Source organism: Phascolarctos cinereus, unplaced genomic scaffold, assembly GCF_003287225.1.
Source record: "Phascolarctos cinereus isolate Bilbo 61053 unplaced genomic scaffold, phaCin_HiC Scaffold_9;HRSCAF=440, whole genome shotgun sequence".
Classification (NCBI taxonomy): domain Eukaryota; kingdom Metazoa; phylum Chordata; class Mammalia; order Diprotodontia; family Phascolarctidae; genus Phascolarctos; species Phascolarctos cinereus.
This window is the reverse complement of record NW_027556402.1, coordinates 221,269,175-221,290,028: the sequence shown is the minus strand read 5'-3', so window position 1 is coordinate 221,290,028 and position 20,854 is coordinate 221,269,175. Positions and strand designations below refer to the sequence as shown.

The following is a 20,854-nucleotide window of genomic DNA, read 5'->3' as shown; positions in this document are numbered from 1 at the left end:
TGGAAAGGATCGGTCTTTTCAATTAGTCAGAGAATATACACAATGAAATGTGGAGTAGTGTGCTATCCTGACCTATAGTGTACGAGTTTGAGTACCGTCACTGATACTGACTTGCTGTGTGGCACCATGTTTTACATAAGTTATCATAAGAAAAAGATTTTATAAACTGTGAGTGCTATAGATATGTAAACTATTATTATGGATCAGTAAATATTTGATAATAATGCATATTAGCATAATGCTTTAAGGTTTATAAAGTACTTTCCTTGTCACAATCCTTCAACAGAGTAGTGTAAATATCATTATCCCTCCTGTAGCACTCAAATCTTGGTTCTGCTATTTATAAGCTGTGTGACCTTGGACAAATCTCCAAACCTCTATGTGCCTCATTTCTATAAAAGAAGGAAGCTGAAGTAGGTGGCCTCTAAGATCTTGGCTCTAAAGGTATGTTCCTGTGACATTAAGAGATGAAAAAAGTGAGGATAAAAGAGGTTAAACATTTAAATGAGTCGCCAACAATCAAGAGCATAAAGCTAGCTAATCACAAAGATTGGATTCAGACCCATTTTTTTTTTCTGATATCAGATCTACTGACCTTTCTAATTATACCACAGGACCTGTACTTTCTGAGTACTTCCTCTATGTTTAATACAGTCCTAAATACCAAGCAAAGCAGGGAAGGCAGTGCACTGTCAACCTCTATATCAAGGACAGCCTGTCTGGTGCACTGAGTCAAGAACAGCATTTCAAAGCCCCCTCTATCACTCACTAGCTGTGTGACCCTGGACCAAACACCTAACCTCTCTGCACCCGATTTCTTCATCCGTAAAATAAAAAGCCAGGACTTGATACTCTCTGAGATCCCTTCCAGCTCTGAATCTATGATGCTATTATCTTAGATGTACCATTTTTAGTACTCAAACCAAAGGCAAGTAGCATAAAATTCTGGGAAATACACTGGTCAGGGAGTCAGGACCCCTGGTTCCTGGCCCTGGCCCTGACATCAACTAGCTACATGACCTTGGCCATGTAGCTTCTACCCTATGGGCTTCAGTTTTCTTCTATGTAATATATGTAATGTGAGGTTAGACTAGATACTCATCTAGAAAATGAGGAGATTGAACTTGATTTCTAAGGTCTTTCTCTTTAATTCTACAATCTCATGACCTTCTAAACTTTCAAAAGTCCTTGGGTTTCTGAACTCCGATTAAGTTCCATCTGTGCTCAAAAACCTTCTACAGGGCAGAGAAGGTGCTGCAAGGGAGAGAACCCTGGATTTTAAGTCAGGAATACCTAAGCTCAAATCCTGACTCAGAGACATTGATTAGCTGTGTGGCTCTGGGGAAATCATTTCTCTCAGCCTCAGTTTCATCTTTAAAATGAAGGAGTTGGACTAGAGATTTCTAAGGGTCCTTCCCATCTCTAAAGCTATGGTCCTTTGACTTAAATGTGAATCCTGCCTCTGCCACTTTCTTATGTGACCTTAGGAAAGTCACTTCCCTTCTGTGGCCTCAATGTCTGCATCTCTAAAATGGCAGGGCAAGACATGACCAACTTTCCAACTCCCTATCTATTACCTTATTATCTCACTGTCTCTTTCGTCTCTCAAGCTCACTCTCAGAAGAAATCTAGCTTACTACTTTGAGCTAGCCAGAGCCATCTCTCTGCTACATTGTCCTGTATCCCCTCAATTATATTCCTTCCCTACAACCATTTCCTTTCATAATACACAGTATTTGATTAGCTTACTTTTCTGGTCCATAAGTTATGGAAAAGGGAAAAACAATCTAACTGTGATCATCTGGGCTTTTCAATTCAATAAACATTCTTTAAGCACTTATCAAGTGCCAGGCACTGTGCTAGGCTCTTAGAGTACATAGACCAAAAAATGAAACCATTCCTGCTTTCAAGGAGTTTGCATTCCTTGATTTGCCTCCAACTCCCAATCACAGGTTTTTCTATATGCTCTGTGTCTTTAGGAATTTTTTCCTATTGAGATTAAAAGCCTGTCCTGATATTTCTGGTGTAATAATTGGGTCTAAATCTGCCTTATGCTTCTTTTGCATAACATTACTTAATTAAGGAATCTACTCAACTCAGTTGAGAGCTGGGAAGGGTCCTTAAATAGGATCAAATTCAACCCCTTTATTTTGTAGTTGAGACAACCTGAAACCCAGAAAGGAAAAGAGACTTTATCAGGAAGGAATAGAGAACAGAGCTGGTATGTGTACTCAATGTCCTTCAACTCCAAATCTAGTACTCTTTCAACTACCCCACATTTTCTCCCTACATCACATACATGTTTATAGGGCAGATGAGTGGGAGAGATCTTTTTCATTGGAAAAACACTATAGTAGTTAGAGGGATATTATCTATAAACAAAATGATTAAGAACTCTATGAAATCCTGCCCATTCCTAAATGTTTGTAATTAATGTGCGCTGTCTTGGGGAGGAAGGTGAGGAGGGAGAGGGAGAAAAATTTAAAACTCAAAAGCTCATGGAAGTGATTGTTGATAATTCAAAATAAATTAATTAAAAATTTTAAAAATACGGAAAAAAGCTTGTAATTGACAAGTTTTGGCCTATTTGTTTTGATGAGGTATTAGGTTATATATAGAATGAATTGAAAATGTGTTGAATCAACATTTTTCCCCCCTAACTAATGATTTAATTGGCATAAAGAACTGCTAGGGAGGAAACTTCCTTTATGAATTCAGATGGCCATCAGCTCTGCCACTTAAAAATTATCTTATAAAAAAAGCAGTTCTTAACCTGAAATCCATGAACTTTTAAAATACATATACACACATATACATAATATGAGATTTTCTTTGTAATCCCATGTACTTAATGAATTGAAAAACATTATTCTAAGAAAGGGTCTATAAACTTTACTGAACAGCTGAAGGGGTCCAGGGCCCACTCAATATGGTTATATTGCCAATGGTCACACAATCAGTATGTGTGACAGGAGGGACATGAACCCCAGACACATGGCCAACCAAGTTTACCTGATTTTAGGCTACACAAAGGGAGGAAATATCCAAGGCAAGAAATACAGGAAGTCTGCTGTTACATACTCTGCCCTGTTTTATCCAGGCTGCCACCTTTTAGGACAAACTTTGAAAAGTTCACAGGCCAGAGGAAGTCACCCGGCAGAGCGAAGAGACTGAAGACCACATGATTAAGAGTTGGCTGAAGGAACTAGGGACGTGTAGTTTGGAGAAAGCCCAAGGGAGCTATAATAGCTATTTTTCAGTATTTAAAGAATTGTCCTGTGAAAGAGGTAATTGACTGGTTCTGCTTGGCCTAAGAGGGAAGAACTAAGTATAAATAACCAAAGAGAGGGGCACAACAGGTGGAGACTGCCAAAAGACAAGATTTGGGTGTCATGTCCTACAAACTGGAGCTTTCCAAAAGTGAATGGCTCTTTCTTGGGAGGTAATGAGCGTCTCAATCTCAGAAGTCTTAAAAGTGAGAATAGATGATGACTTGGCAATGGTGTTGGAGAGAATTTGGACCATATGACCTCTTCAGTCTTTCCAACTCTTAGATTATCTATGATAAGTTTGTGAGCAAACCAATTTATACGTTAAACAGTGTCAAGTCACAAAGTGACTTCAGACTTGTAAACAGCACTTTCAAAAAATTTTACCTATTTTTTTCTGTTTCTTCCATGTGTTTCCTTCCCTCCCCCCAGCCAAAGAAGGTTAACAGGGTTTCAACGTTTCCATAAATTTGAATATACTTGTAGTCAAGACAGAATGGTACTGTAGAAAGAGCATTGGCCTATGATTCACAAGTGATTTAGGGTCTAGTTAGCCCAGGCTTTAGCATACAACCTTAGAAACACAACCTCCCTTCTCTAGAGATCAGTTTCCTTGCCTAAATGAGGTTGGATGAGATGATGTCTAATATTTCTTCTGACATTTTCAAGGTGGTAAAGCACCTTTCCAGGGCACCCAGGCCAAGTCAAAAGACCACTGACATTTTATTATCAAACACATACACACAAATTAAAATGTTATCAAAAGCACAGTTTAAAAAAAAATTAAATGTTGCTTTATTTACCCACTGAATTCACATCTCCTGAAATTTCCTTACAGATTGACTGAAAGCAACATTTACATAAAAAATAAAACAGGGAGGTGGGGTGCAATGAGGCAGACTCATCATCAAGGTACCACAGAATAGCAAAATGACCCACCAACTACTCACAATCAACAACAACAACAACATTACGTTCTGGAATCCAGGCAGGGAAGTGCATGACTGCAACAGATAGGATAGTCTCTCCTTTCCCATAATCCCCTCCTTCCCTGCCCAGATGACTTATTTCTTTGATTGGAAAAAGCCAAAACATTTCGAATGGTCATGTACAATGGCAAAAGAGCAGTAAACAAACAAAAGAAAATGGCTATGAAAAGGATATAGTGTTGCATGGTAGGATACTTCCTTCATGATTCCATAGCTAGTTCCTAACATTCCATCTTCTTCAATAGCAGACACTTTGTGTCTGTTCAATAAAAACTAAAACCTCCCCCATCAGTGTTTCTTTTTTCTTAAACTAAGAGTGTCCAGCCATCAATAATCTTATTCAATCAGCACATTTTTTTCTCTTGAGGCCGTTGAGGGAGGCCAAGTGTGGTAGCTAGGCCAAACGCTGCAGTGAAGCCCTACAGGATCATTTCCCCCTTGAATTAAAGGACACTTTTTGCTATGTATTTATTTACAGTCTTAAAAGCCAGGAAAATTATATCCCTGCTTAGACCCTAAAGTTGAAAAGCCCTTTGACGTTTGAGTCAACTTAATAAGAAGGAACTCATCCCATCAATACACAAATACAGTACATGCTATTCTTGTAACACCTTGATTGAACGTGATAATGTATGCTAAGCAGGGGAGCCATGGAAGCAGGAAAAGGAATTTCACACAATCCAGACTCTCCCTTCTGGGTGATGTCATGATGTTAGTGTTTTGTGGTCTATATTTTTGTGAAAATAAAAAAAAAAAGTAATGGTGGGGGACAAGGGTGATTAGAAAGGAGTGTGTGAATGCAGTCACATACCTGTTTTGACTCTTGCAAAATATCAAGCGGGGGTCAGCATGTAACAATACCTGGACTACTAGTGAAAATACAGCCATCAGCTTCATTGATAACTAAGGATAATCCAACCAAATGTTGAAGGCCTCCATCAGAAGTCAACCATCATATACTGCTTGCTAAATAGACTCTCTCAAAAGAAAAATTTAGTCTGGGGTAGAATTTATTAACCTGAGGCAAGCTTCAGAGTTTCTTTTGCAACCCCTAGAATAAGGAGATCCCTCTAGAAAGAAGAATTAACCATAAGTACAAAGTATAAGGTGTCCCTTTAAAGGGACAAAAGTCTCAGCATATATTTTGGGGCACCCTGTATTCTCCAAAATCTCCAAAATTCTCCAAAATCTCTCTTTCAAAATGAAAAGTCCACCTGGCACTATAAGTGCCTCATTTTGGGGTATTTTTTTAAAATGTTTTCTCTGATCTGTGGTCACTTCATGCACAGCTTACCTAAACAAGAATCTGTCTTTGCTTTCCAATTCACATTGCAAAGGTGGCACTTTCATGGGATTTGCTTTGCTTCATGAAGCTGAGTCGGAAACCATTTAAGCAGAATAAACTCAAAATGATATACAAGCGAGAAAAAACAACATGGTGAATGAATCACGTACAATACATTAGCAGCATACAAGTTGGCATAAAGGAAACCCATTGGTGGCTTATTGCACTTAATACCAGGTTGGTTCTCAAGCGGCTCAATAAGCCTGCATGTTAGATCTACAAAGAACAGTAGCTCATTTAGATTTATACAAAAAATTTAACAGTCAGCCCAACTGATGGCACGATCTTAATTGGTGATTGACAAGTAGGGATGATGGCGGGAGCACCGTGGAAAGGGTGTGCGGGAGGGGCTGTCTTGGGATTTATGAGACCCTGACTTGTGATATGAAAACTCCAAAGCATCAGTTATTGGGGAATTAGCCCATGGCCATTTGCCACTTCTTGGATGGCAGCAAAAGTACGTTGTGTGCTGGAGGAGGTAAGTAATTAACTTGGAAAATCCAAGAAATTCTGTCAGAGTTTTTCTGGCCAAAAATTTTGATGATGTCCCAGGACAGAAAAAGGTCATTCATTTGGAACTGAGCACAAGCTAGGAACTAAGGATTCAACTAGTACCAAACTGAACGGTTCCTCTATTTTAAATGTGTGTAAATTATGTGCACACAGTGTGTATATTTAGGCACGTATACACATATGTGTGTGTGTGTGTGTGTGTATATATATATATATATATATGTGTGTGTGTGTGTATGTGTGTGCGTGAGATTTAGGCTCAAGGACACCTACTAACATGAATAAGGTGTACCTTACACTTAATTTTGGGAAGAATATACAAGAAGTATATTACTGATTCAGTTAACAAGTCACTCCACCTCCACAGACAGCACAGGACATTCACTGTTAGGTTGATCACTTCTCAAGTTCTGTAGGCTTGTGTTTGAAATAGAATACAGGGTATTTACTCAAGGACCAACACTTTCATTTCATATGTATGAAATACATAGAAAAAAAGGCACTGAGCACAGTACAGGCTGTTACAGCCATAGAAAACGTTGTGAAATCATTTTTCAAAGGCTTGAAGTTGTTTCACAAGTATACATCTCATAAACAGCTTATGGCCAACTGATACACATGGCTAATGCTACCGTCTGACAGTATGCAAAAATGGCTCCATGAGGCGAGAGAAGCATTCTGGAAGGCAAGGCTTCAGTAAGAATAATTCTACCAACTTCATAACTTTAAAGAGAGCAGATACATTAATATACATTGTCTTGATTTCTTTAAATATTAAGATAAGACATTAGCTTCTATACAACCCATTTTATACTTGTGAAGACTCACAGAAATTCAACACACCAAAGCATGCCTGATTCCCAGGTTAGAGACAACAGCATTCAAGAACTGGGGTGGGTTAGTTCTTTGTAATGCTAAAAAGTCTGTCTTTGGGAAAAACAATTCTGAAATTTCCTGGAAGGCCAGCCTTCCTGGATTTTAGTGGACATTTAATTCATTAAATTTAAGCACTGGGCCCCCAAAAAAATCATGTTTTACCTGATTTAGTCTTCTTAATTTTTGCAATGTGTGTGTGTGTGTGTGTGTGTGTGTGTGTGTGTTTCTTTTAAATCAAATGATTTTAGTTCTTTGGGTAAATGGCAAGATGTGAATGCTTTGTTAGACACAGTCCTTTCCTTTTTATTTTTTGTCTTACAATCACTCAATAGGAAGACCAAGGTGTACAAAATGTTCTAGAGGACGGAAGTTTTTGATAACATGGCGATGTTCTGGAGGGTGAAATGTTGCCTTACCATGACAATTCTGACTTAAGCAGCTGTTGCTGCTCCATGATCTTCTAATAACTGGATTCTGGACACACACTTTAACAGTTATAAACAGAAATCCATAAAATAGCATGTGATGAGAGCTGGCACCGTGGAGTTACAACGGGTTTCCAATATGGCAAAGCTTGGGACCAGTGACTTCTATAAGAGTTCAAAATCTTTGGGTAAAAAAAATGAAGGACCCAAATGCACATCTGGTTCCTGGCCCAGAGCCACATCCCAGAGAATTGAAGCAAGTCAGGCCACCAGGCGACAGTTGGGTTCCTTGGCTATGCCATCACCTGGGCCAGCTCCCTTTTCCCTTCTGTGGCGATAACTTCCTTCTCCACTTGATAATCTGTCCTATTGCACAGATTCTCCTTGAGTTTGTTGAGCTCATACTCATGGAGGATTTGGATGGTCAGGAACTTCTCTCGTTTGATTCGGGCTTTCACTTCTGAGGGGACGTCAGGGATCATCCAGGCCACAAAGAATTTGACAATAAAAACAATGTGCTAGAAGAAGAATTAAAAGAATAAAAAAAGACAGAGACAGCACTTCAGCACAATCGTACAACTGGAGAACTTTAGAGGCCATCTTTCCAAATGGCCTTGTTTTCAAGGTGGCATACTAAGGCCTGGAGAAACCAAATGCCTTGCCAACAGAGCAAACAGCTGGAATTTGAATCTAAGATTCCAGGTTCTCGATCCAATGTTATTTCTAGTATACCACCTTCTGCCTTACTGGGATTTGTTTTGTTATTCCCATTAATGTTTTTACAAGAATTTTCCATATTCAAAGAGATTAAGCCCCCTAAGCACACCCAGCTACACACTCAGCAACCCAACCTACTAGCAACTAAAGCCAATATTCTTTTAAAAAAAAAAAAAAGGACTGCCTAAACAAAACTGAGCCAAGGAGGCTGGAATGGACATTTCACTCTAGAAGTTACATCAGCACCATAAGTGATTTACAAAATAACAGAAGAACCAGACAATTACAAGGTGGGTAGCAGAAATGCCAAAGAGTCACAGGAAGCTCAGAGTTGAAAGGAACCGTAAAGCCCTACCTCCATAGGGACTTCTTTAGGCCATTCCCAAAAGGTGGTCATTCTGGCCAGAACATTCCAGTTCATAGCCTAATTCGGTATCAATTAAAATGCCAAATGGATACTTTGTAAAAGTCAATTAAAATAATAAAATTTCCTTGAAAAAAATATCCAAGCAAAATTATCAAAAGAAAAGATGGGGGAAATGATAGGGGAGGAACTCATTATAGTTGATCTCAAAATATAGCATAAAAGTCCATTTTTTTTCCATTTTATTTATTTTTAAGTTAAGTTTTTTTCCTCTCTCATTACACTCAATTTAAAAGAAAAGAAAAACAAAATCTTCATAATATATAAACACATATACATATATACACACAAGTCTTACAAAACAAATTTCTCCATTGTCCTATGTCCAAAAAACTTAAATCTCATTTTGAAAATTGAATTAATCCTACCTTTGTCTCTGAGATTATGATGGGTCAGAGATCTTAAGTACAGTTCTATTTCTAGTGGAAAAGAATTGAAAACTAAGGGGAGGGGAGTGTCAGTCACTTAATAAGCATTTATTAAGCACCTACCATGTGCCAGGCACTATGCTAAGTGCTGGGGATCCAAAAAGAGGCAAAAGACAGTCCCTGCCCTCAAGGAGCTCACAATTTAATAGGGAGCTCGCAATATAATGACGGTACCCATCAAGTGAGAAAGACTGGACAAATCACTGTAGAAATGTATTAGAATACTGCTGTGCCACAAGAAATGACCAAAGGGATGGGTTGAGAAAGACATGTGTGAACTGATAAAAAGAAAGCAAGATGAGAAGAAAACAAATTACAGAACAATGATACTATTGGAAAAAATGAACAACTTTGAAAGACTCAAAAAAACCCCTCTGATCATTCCAGTGCCATCATGATTCCAGAGTACTGATAACGGAGAACATTGCCCACATCCTGCCAGAGAAGTGATAGGCTCACTATGCAGAATGAGACATACATTGTTGAACATGGCCAATGTGGAAATTGGTTTTACATGACTAGGCATATTGTTACAAGGGTTCTGCCATTTTTTTCCCCAGTGGAATGTGGAGAGGTATGAGGGAGTGAAATAATATTTGTTTATTGAAAAAAATTCCATTTACAGCTTTGAAAACTATAGTGAGCAGTCCTGGGAAGAAGTCTGAACTTCTACTGATTTGTGTATATTAGTGGCTGGCTTGCTACTTCCTTGAGGAACCACTGTTGAAATGATTTTGTTGTTTATTGTTCAGTAATTTTTGGGTTTTCTTGGCCAAGATACTGAAGTGGTTTGCCATTTCCTTCTCCAGCTCATTTTACAAATGAAAAATGAGGAAAACAGGGTGAAGCCCAGGGTCACATGGCTAATAAGTGTTTGAGGCCAGATCTGAATCTCAGGAAGCTGAATCTTCCTGGCTCCAGGCCCAGCATTCTATCCACTGTGCCACCTAGGTGCCCTTGGAGAAATGATAATCCACTAAATCCCATGCTTAGATGACTCATCGTCACTGGTGGCCATTTGTTTACTCAGTGTACCCCCAAACGTGGGGTACTCTGACTCAGGAGATCCCTTGGCTCGACCTGATTGCTCCTGAGACCCAAACCTTGTTGCTTCTGACACAAATCCAACAAGACTCACAGTCATGCCTTTTGTAGCCTGAGGTTTGGGTCACAGTCACATTCTAAGCTCCCCATTAAGATTCCTAAACCCGGCATCTTCCAGAAATAGGTCAGTTTGTCATGGAATCCTGTAGAGCCAAGTTTACTGATGTTTTCAATTTCTCTGACTGCTTAGCAGAGTTTGAAAACACCTGGGGGTGTGTGTGTGTATGTGTGTGTGTGTGTGTGTGTGTGTGTGTGTGTGTGTGTGAGAGAGAGAGAGAGAGAGAGAGAGAGAGAGAGAGAGAGAGAGAGAAAGAGAGAGAGAGAGAGACAGCGGAAGGAAGGAAGACAGAAAAAGAGTAAAGAGGTGGAGGCATTTAGGGTTAGGGTGAACGTTGGAGTCGTGTGTGTGTCTGTGTGTGTCTGTACGTGTGAAAGGGCCAGGGTAGGGGCAGCTAGATGGTGCAGTGGATAGAGCACCAGGCCTGGGGTCAGGAGGACATGAGTTCAAATCTGACCTCAGACACATGATACTCACTAGCTGTGTGACCCTGGGCAAGTCACTTAACCCCAACTGCCTCACCAAAACAAAAGAAAAAAGATGGGAGTGGGAAGAGAGATAGAAAAAGAGAGGAACAATAAGTAGAAGGGGGAATAGAAAATAGAAAGGCAGCATACGATCTGGCTGTTGGCAAGGACAGGAATAGGGCCAGACAGCCTAGGCAGAATGCTATCAGACTGCTACACCAACTGGTTTAAGGCACACTACTTTCTGGCTGGGTCTAATACATTATCTAGAAAATATAATTTGGAAAATTGTATCTAATTAATCCATTTGGGAAGGATGGAAAACTGATCAGTGAGGAATTATGCCCCTTCTCACTTTTGCTCAGGGCAGCCCAAGTTTGGAACAGACCAGTGGGGTCAGACTCAAATAGAAACAGGGGCCAGTAATCTATACATTAGAACCCCGGCAGGTCTCATATTGACTTAGTTTTAAAATACAATATTATCTATGTTTTACTTCATTTTTATTGATTTTGTTAAATATTTCTCAATTACATTTCAGTCTGTTTCAGGAAGCACTCAGGAATGTAGCGGGCTGCGGGCTGCGCATTGGACACGTCTGGGGCAGACACAAGAAATGTCAAGGGAGCAAATCCTCATTGACTCAGAGACCCCAGATTTCCAAGGCCAACTGAAAATTCTACCAAGTTATGGTTTTTGCTAAAAGAAGGAAAACACCCTCCTTTAGTGAAGACTTAAGTCCAAGTACAGTGCCTCTGTGGGTTAAGGAGGTAACCTAGTCTGTATCTTCCTCATACTGGGCCCAAAGTCGGCTTGCCTGTAATTGCCACCCGTGACATGACATAAAGAAGACAATCCCAACAAGAACGGCTGCTTCGAAATGAGAAGAGACTGCCTTATGAGGGAGTGAGAAAAGCTGGATGACTGTATTTCAGCAACATTGTACAGAGAAGATTCCTACGTTAAATAAGAAACTGCACTAGATGACACAGAATGCTTCTTCCAGCTCTGTGATGGTTTATGAAAGAACAGTGTGAGGACACACTAGTTTGCGTTTTTGTTCACTGACCCCCGAGCTCTCCTCCAATTCTGCGTAATTCTTTGACAGTCTCTCTCTCCCCTCAGCCTTTCTCCAGGCTTCGCCTCACTCCGCCCCATTCCTTTCCATTCCAACTAAGATATGATTTCTACACGCCTCCCCATCCTGGCTGTTCTCCTTTGGATACTATCAGGTTTGAGGGCCTTAGTGTCATTTTCCATCTTTCCTTCCTATGTCTCCTATTTAAATCCTAATTATCCTTCAAAGCCTAGCTAAGACCCACATCCATCATGAAGCCTTCCTTGTCTACTCCACAAAACCAGTTGGAGGTACCTTAGAGGTCATTTAGTCCAGCCCACACTTGATTAAGAATTCCCTCTACAACATGTCCAACTAGCCGTCATTCTACTTCCACACGAAGACTTCTAGTGATGGTGAACCCATTATCTCCCAAGACAACTCATTCCATTTGTAGACAGTTCTGTTATTAAAAGAATTTACAACTAAACTCGATCTACATCCCTATTACTTCTATCCAATGTTTCCATTCCTGTCCTTGGAGGCCAGTTAGAAGAAGTGTACCCCCTCCTCCCCACAATAACTCCTCAAATACTTCAGGACAACTATCATGTTTTCTTGAGGCAAAAACTAGGTGTTCCACTTCTGTATGCTGCATAACAATAAGCACCATGCAGGGATTAATAAATTCCTGTTGAATTAGAGACTTCCTAGCTAACTTTTTTATACCAATTACTTTCTTCAGCACAATTCCTGCTTCAGAAACACATAGAGAAATGCCAGTTATCTCATAAGCAGCAGCAGAAGATTGAATAGCAACATGATTGTAAGAGAAAGGCAACAAAAGGATGGGGTAGATCAAAAGGAAGACTTACTTCCATAATAATGATGAAGGCCATCTTGGCAGCAAGGATGTGCCAGAACTGCATAGTGTGTAAATACTTCTTTTCATGGTCAGGGGGATAGCGGTAATCTCTATACCTATATTGGGGAAAAAACATGGTCATGCATTGCAGGTTTTCCCATTTGTCAGGAAGTGGCAGATGGCATGCATATGGGAACATTTGTAGGAATTCATAGGATCTTAGATTTAAAGTTGGAAGGGATCTCAGAGGCCATCTCATCTAATTCTCTCATTTTATAAACTAGGAAACTTTTTAGGTCCCAAGCGATATAGTGACTTGCCTGAGGTCAAGCAAGGTCAAGTAAGTAAGCAGAGGCAGGTCTTGAAGTCTTGTCCTTGGAGTCCAAATATAATGACATTGTCACTGTATCACAATGCTTAACCATATTATAAAATACTTAGCATAGTGCCCAGGATGTAGTAGATGCTTAATAAATTCTTATTTCTCTCAGTTGTCCCATCTTAGATGAGAATGATTTTGTTGTTCAGTCATTTTTCAGTCATGTCCAATCCACTGTGACCTCAGTGTAAGTTTTCTTGGCAAAGATACTGGAGGGGTTAGCCATTTCCTTCTCCAGATCATTCTACAGATGAGGAAATCAAGGCAAACAAGGTTAAGTGATTTGCCCAGGGTCACAGAGCTAGGAAGCATCTGCGGCCAAATTTGAACTGACGAAGATGAGTCTTCCTGATTCCAAGCCCAGCACTCTATCCACTAATCCACTTAGCTGTCCTTAGCTGAGCACGATAATACCTCTATTTCCCACCTTACAGGTTTATCACGTGGCTCAAATGAGATAATGTATAGAAGGTGCTTTGCAATCTTAAAGCACTGTACCAATACCAGTTACTATTTTATGTGGTATAGTACATAGAGCACCAGCCATGGAATCAGGAAGTTATGTCTGGCCTCTGACAATCTCTTAATTTCTCACTGTCTCAGTCAACTCTTTAAGAACAGGAGCAAATCTGCTTCACTGTTGGGAATTTCCATGCCCATCCTGGGATGCCCCACCAGAAATTCTCTCACATAGATTAAATCACAAATCCAGACCAAAAATAAAAATCAGCACTGCCATTATCATCCGAGGCATCTTCATTATTATTAGTGAGCTTCCTTTTCTCATGATTCTTGACCTTCAGAAGAATCCCAGGCAGAGGTAAGATGAGATTTTGGCCCTCATTTTGTCCAACCTTGCCATCTGATAGAGAACAGTCTGAGCTTCACAGGGTCTATGATTATTCCAGGTACACACCCATTTAGTGGTTGCACAGCCAAAATTAGAACCCTTACTTTTGGACTCCCAGTCAAGGTCTCTTTCCACCCTACCCTATGGTCACTTAGGTTTCCTAAACTGGTCTGGGATACTGATGTTAGGAGAGACTCCTAACAAGTAGGAGGAATAAACCAGATACCTGCAAGTGGTGAATGTACCCAGGCTCGCCCCAGGTTCTACTGGAAAATCAGAGATCTTGAACACGGAAAGGCTGTTGTTAATGTATCCAGACATGGGGGAATTGTGGTCAGTTGAGTAGGCATAGTAGTAAACTAGCCGGGGAATCATGTCCGATGTGAAGGCGACGATAAAGGCCTGAAACCAGTGAAGAAAAACAAGTGAGTAGTCTAAGTACTGTTGTAAGCTTTTGATCTCATCAGCCATACAGATACCTTTCCAAACACAGTAAGAATGTGGTCAGAGAATATCTTACAGCTATAGCTATTTGAGAGTCATACCTTAGTTGGGGCCCAGGACATGATGTGTTTCATATCAAATGACATCCCTTGTTTATATTGTTCTGAGAAGTCAACCTTCCTTACTGTAAAATCTTTATCCCTTAACACCAGTGTTATGAAAGGGCCTACTGGGATTAGGTTTGGACATCTCTACTGATCACCCATGTTGGTTAGAGGTGGATGCAGTGCATGTTTCACAGGAATAGGCTGGAGGCCATGTTGTAGTGGATCTATTCCCCAGTGGTTGGACAAGGCCACATGGAAGAGTAGGAAGCCACATGGGAACACTCCTTCCACATTTCATCATGCTTAGGATGGAAGTAGATAGATGGGACAGTGAAGTGTTGGACCTGGGGTCAAGAGGACCTCAGTTCAAATACATTCTCATTAGCTGCTTGAATCTGGGAAAGTCCCTTAACATTTACCTGCCTCAGTATCCTCATCCGTACAATGAGGACAAAAATAAGACACTGATTGAATTGAAGAAGTTTGAATCAATCTCCCTCACCCCACACACCCCAAACACAGCCCCACAATATGAGGCAAGGCTGTCTCAAGGAAGGAAGTTGTAGTGCAGAGCTTGGATAGTTGGGGTTAACTTTGAGTTAAATGCACCAGATGCAAAATAGCATCACAGCCACCCATTCTATTCTTGAATAGCTCTCATTGTTATATTTTGCCTTAAGTGAAGCCTAAATCTGTAACTATAACTTCTATCACTTCCTCTTTTGAGTCTGAAAGAGACAAAAATTTAACTGATTCGGTGACAGGAGCTCCAGATACCACAGCTCTTCTCCTAGAGCACGCTGGAATACTAGGACCATGGATCTTCTAGGATGAGACACTGCTCTCAGCAGATCCAGAGGCAAGAATCAAATGCACAGAGTTGATTTTCTAAAGTCACATTCTCAGGAAACAAACTTCCCACCCCAAAAATCAATCACTCAGTTGAGAACAGTCAGCTTACATTAGTAACAACAGACAGAACAGCCATGCCATTGAGAATTTCTTGCCACACTCCTATGCTGTGGGCCTTGGCAGCCACAGGTCTCCTGTACTGGGTAGTCAGCTTCCAAGAGTCAACGCGGATTTCCAAAATGTTGTTCATAAGGGCAAGAAGAGGAGCCAAAGGAAAGGAGGCCACAAACAGTGTGATGAAGCCAAACTGGATAACTGCAGAGAAAGAAGAATCAGATGCACCAACTCCAGTCCACAAACACCTGTTAAGTAAAGCTGCAAAGACTACAGAGTACTCTCTGCTCTTTCAGAGTTTGCTGTCTCAAATTCTTATATTCTATTGGCTTGAGCTGCACTGGAGTGGACACTGGAAAGCCACTACTAGGTTGATCCCCAGAGTCTTTAAGTAACAACAGTTTGCTGCAAATCCGTTGGCAAGAAATACTATCTAATCACTGGTTATTTCCCTCCTCCCTACAAACACGCCCATGTCTCCCCTAACCAGAAAAAAAAAAATTCTCCCTCGATCCAGCCATCCCAGCTATCATGCCAGATTTCTTCTGCCTTCTGTGGCTACATCCCTGGAGGAGACCATCTACATTAGGTTCCTCTACTTGCTCTTCTCACCTCCACACTCTGGCTTCTAGCCTCATTAGCCAAGGGAAACTCCTCTCTCCAAAGTTAATTATAATCTCCTATTTGCCTCTTCTCAAACCTCATCCTTCTTGACCACTTGGTAACCTTAGACATTGGCAAGCTCCCTTTTTCTTGATACTCTCCCCTCTGTAGGTTCTCATGACATGTCTGTCCCATGATTCTTTTCCTATCTATCGGATGTCTCAGTCTCCTTTGCTCGATCTTCAGCTACATCACACCCACTAACCATGGGTGTCCCACAGGACTCTGTCTTGGACACTTTTCTCTCTATATACTATTTCACTTAGTCATCTCATTAGCTCCCATGAATTTAATTATCATCTCTATGCTTATCTGTATGATCTACTTATCTACCCCTAACCTCTTTGCTAACCTCTAGTCCCAAATCTCCAACCACCCAATGGACATCTTGAATCAGATGTCCTATAGGCATCTTAAACTTACCATGTCCAAAATTGAATTCAGTATTTTCTCCCAAACTTTACCCACCTTCTTCCAAACTTCCCCATGACTACTGAGGACACCACATCCCCCCCAATTCCCTAGGCTTGTAACCCAGATGTCATCCTTGACTCCTCACTCTCTCTTCACCCACCCCCCATATCCAAACTGTTGCCAAGGCTTGTCAGTTTTACCTGTGTGGTATCTCACATACACCCCCTTCTCTCCTCCAGTACTTTCACCGCTCTGGTAACAGATACTCATCTCCCCACACCAGGGTTATTGCAGTAACTTATCGGTTGGTCTGCCTGTCACAAGCATTTCCTTACTCCAATCCATCCTTCATTCAGCTGTCAAATTTATTTTTGTAGAGCACCAGGTACAATCATGTCACCCCTATCCTCAGTGGATCCCTAACATCTCCAGGATCAAATTTTTAAAATCCTGTTTTTTCTTCAAAGCCATTTACAACTTAGCTCCCCCCCCAACCCTTCCCATTTTTTTTTTTTGACACTGAATACCAACTCCACCAACTCTTTGATCCAGTGACGCTGGTCTCCTTACTGCTCCTCAAACAAGACATTCCATCTCCTGGCTCCAGGCATTTTCACTGGCTGTCTCCCATACCTGACACACTCTCCCTCTTCAGTCACTGCCTCCTGGCTTCCCTGGTTTCCTTCAAATCCCGGCTAAAATTCTACCTTCTAGAGGAAGCCTTTCCCAATCTCTCTTAATTCTAATGCCTTCTCTCAGTCGGTTGGCCATTTCCTATTTGTCACATATAAAGTATGTACACAGTCGTATGCATGTCGTCTTCCCCAACAGATTGTGAGCTCCTTGAGGGCAGGGACTGTCTTTTGCCTTTCTTCGTATCTCTAGCACTACAAGGCCATCTCCAGATCTGTATCTTGCTACTGAACCCAGATGGCTCCAGAGGAGAAAATCAGGCTGGTGACTTAAATGTAATTCACTTGTATGTCAAGGCATCACCTTCCTGATGTCACGGTCCTCTTTTAGAACCAAGGACAAACACTATCTCTAGCACTTAGCACAGCACTCGGCATAAATAAGTGTTTAATGTTTATTGACTCTCTGAATGGTGCAGTTCACAGAGAAAGTCAGAGCAGGAAGGGATCGTCAAGCTGAACCTCCTCATTTCAAACATGTGGAAACGGAGGCAGTGTTGCAGAGAGTGACTTGTACAGGTGGCAGAATTACTAGTACACCCAATGTCTGCTAACTGTCACTTCAGGGATAAAAAAATTACTTCCTTTCCTGTGCGATTATCTTCGATTATCCTATATAGATCTCGTTTTCACGTAGTCATTCCATATAATTTCCCCATCAGACCACAAGATCCTTGAGAATAAGGACTGCCTTTTTCTCTCTTTGTATCCTTAGCATTTGGCATAATGCCTGGCACACAGTAGGCACTCAGCAAATCCCAGCTGATTGATAAATATGCTAGTTGGCCGATAATACACCCAAAAGTGGTATATTCTGTAACTGACGATCCCCTTTGGCTCCCTCTGCTGGCAGGCTCTGAGAGCCAACAAATTCAACACAGCTCAATAGGCATGATTAAGTATGGTGGCACAGAGCTTCCTGTTACTTTCCAGTTTAGGGATTAATGGCTTTTAATATTTTTTTTTTGGCTACTGTTTCTTTAAACTATTAGACTTCATTCTTTAACCTATGCCATGTCACGAGTGAGTGACAAGCCCAATGCTTAGCAGAGTGCTAAGCACAAGAGTAGGTTCTTAAAAAACATTTGTTGATTGACCAACCACGACTGTTATCCATTAGTAATTGCTACCTTTCTCTCTGATGAATAGGTTCTTCAAGAAGGCAGCTAAGGAGAGCTTACCCATTTCTAAGTACTCGTAGAACAGCCCCAAGGCCCCAAAAGACTGAAGGGCGTGGTCCTGTTCCCATCGGCTGTACAGTTTCTCAGAGTTGGTCCTTGCTCTTCGGCGTCTCCACCAGTTCCAAACCCAACTGTGAGAAGAGGGGAAAAGGATGGGTTGAAATAAAACAAGAGGTGGAAGTAGTAATGGAATTTTGGAGCTTCAAGGTACAGTGTGTGTCATCTAGTCCAATAGCCTCTTTGGAAACTGATGGGGAAACTGAGGCGCAGGAAGTATAACTAACTTGCTCCACCATGATCAGCTTCATGCAATAGATAGAATGCTTTATATGGAGTCAAGAATACCTGGGTTCCTATGCTACCACTGACACACACCAGTTGTGTGATCATGGGTGATTCTCCACCTTCTGAGCACCAGTTTCTTCATTAGTAAAATGAGAATAATAACTTGTAAAATAACCCACCTCAAAAGGTTATTGTGACGTTCAAATGAGATCATGCTTCTAAAGCACTTTTCAAACTTCACATTTCTACAGAAGAATCAGTTACTAGTTCTAGTAGTAGCCAGCAGGAGAATTAGGGATAGAACTCAGTTCTTTTCTAACTTCCACTATGTCACCTTGACAGTAGATTTCCCGTGGAGTGACTCAGGGACCATAGTTGGTTCTGAGTTGTTTAATGTTTTGATCCCTGACTTGGACAAAGGAACGGATGCAAATTAGCAGATTTTCAGGGGACATACATCTGGAAGGACAGTTAATGTACTGGATGACATAGTCAAGATCCAAAAAGATCTTGACAGTCCATAGCACTAGGTTGAATCAAATACGCTGAACTTCATTAGTGATAACCGTAACATCATACTTGGAATTCCAAAAAATCCATTTTCCAAGTACAAACAGAGACAGATGGTTAGATGGCTCTCTGCATGAAAAATCTTTTGGAGTTTTAATGGACTGCAAGCTCAGTATGAATCGACAGCCTGAGGTAGCAGCCAAAACTGATGAATCCAATCTTAGACTATATTAAGAGTCATAGCTTGCAAAAATGAAGAGGTCCTGTGGCACCTTGGCCCAGTAAGATGAATTTGGGACATTATATTGTGTTTGGGGTGCCACCATTTAGGATGGAGACTAAAAAAGCATCCAGAAATGGCAACCAGATTGGTGGAAGGCTTTAAGTCCATTTCTTTCTTTCTATTTTTTTTTTGGGGGGGAAGCAATTGGGTTTAAGTGACTTACCCAGGGTTATACAGCTAGTAAGTGTCTGAGACTGAATTTGAACTCAGGTCCTCCTGACTTCAGTGCCAGTGTTCTATCCACTACGCTACCTAGCTTCCCCAAGACCATTTCCAATGAAAGATTGATGTGACAAAGGACCAAACGGGACACGACGGATGCATTCTAGTCCTGTTTTCAGAGGCTGCCACATGGAAAAGGGACTAAACTTGTTTCATTTGGCTAAAGAAGTCAAAACCAGGAGCAAAGGGTAGAAGTGAAGAAGAGGGAAATTTAGACTTGATGATAGCAAAATCTTCCTAATAACTAGAGCTATCTAAAAGTGGAACAGGTTTCCTCAGCAGATTGTGGGTTACCCCTTCAATGGACTACTTCACTTATAGTGGGCATCGCCTTTCAGGTATATGAAAGGCCTTTCGAAGCCCAAGTCCCTGTTTTATTATCCTCCCACCTTCAATTTATGTGCTGAGGTTCCTTGCATTGGGATGGGCCCAAGAGAAAGGGCAGCTAGGTAAGCAGTAGATAGAGTAGAGTCAAGAAGACTCATCTTCCCGAGTTCAAATCTGGCCTCAGACACTTACTAGCCATGTGGCCCTGGGCAGGTCACTTAACCCTGTTTGTCTCTGTTTCCTCATCCGTAAAATGGCTGGAGAAGGAAATGGCGAACCACTCCAGTATCTTTGCCAAGAAATCTTCGAATCAGGTCACAAAGAGTTGGACACAAATGAAATGACTAAACAATAACAAGAGAGAGGAACGTGCCAGATGAGAAGACAAGAGATTACGGGTTTTTAAAGAAATTTTATGTGTGTGTGTGTGTGTGTGTGTGTGTGTACACACATATATGGCGTTTATATATATTATTTATATGTTTTATATCTACCTCTTTTGCTTTACAGTTTGCCTCCATTATGGCACAACAGCTCTAGGAGGGAGATACTATTATGCTAATTTTATAGAGGGGGAAATCTGAGACTCAGAGAGATAAACTTTTCCCAGGGCCACCTAACTACTCGGTGGCACAGGTGGGATTCAAGCTCTCATCTTCCACCTCCAAGCTCTTGGTATAACCCACTTTACCAATGTTAACATCAGCTATCAACATTATAACATAAAAAGGATTTCTTCTTTTCTCATCTAATTCTTAGCTGTGAATAAAATGCAACATTTCCTTCCTTGGGTTTAAGTGACCCCCTTCACATCACTTCTGCTACACTTCCTGGTTAAAAAAGGGTAGATGTCTTTGCAAAGACACTGGAGACAATGGTTTTCCAATCCAAGCTGCCCTCATGTAGCAGAGATTAGCAGCATTTCTCTTGCTCAGTGGGCTCTCCTAATAAGAGGCAATGAAGCCCTCTTTTCTCCCACACCAGTCAGGCTAAT

General features: G+C 41.0%; 1 protein-coding gene across 5 annotated transcripts in view; it reads right to left on the bottom strand.

Annotated features, from left to right (window-relative positions):
* Positions 1-4,040: 4,040 nt before the first annotated feature.
* Positions 4,041-20,854, bottom strand: part of ANO5 (anoctamin 5) — a 139,579-nt gene continuing 122,765 nt past the window's right edge. For all 5 annotated transcript variants that reach the window (XM_078148447.1, XM_021001884.2, XM_078148449.1 and 2 more), the window contains 5 exons: positions 18,234-18,364; positions 15,279-15,484; positions 13,993-14,168; positions 12,548-12,653; positions 4,041-7,935 (listed from right to left, as the gene is read on the bottom strand). In XM_078148447.1, the coding sequence (XP_078004573.1) occupies positions 7,711-7,935; positions 12,548-12,653; positions 13,993-14,168; positions 15,279-15,484; positions 18,234-18,364 (844 nt within the window). In that variant the 3' untranslated portion in view covers positions 4,041-7,710. The remainder of the gene's footprint in view (positions 7,936-12,547; positions 12,654-13,992; positions 14,169-15,278; positions 15,485-18,233; positions 18,365-20,854) is intronic.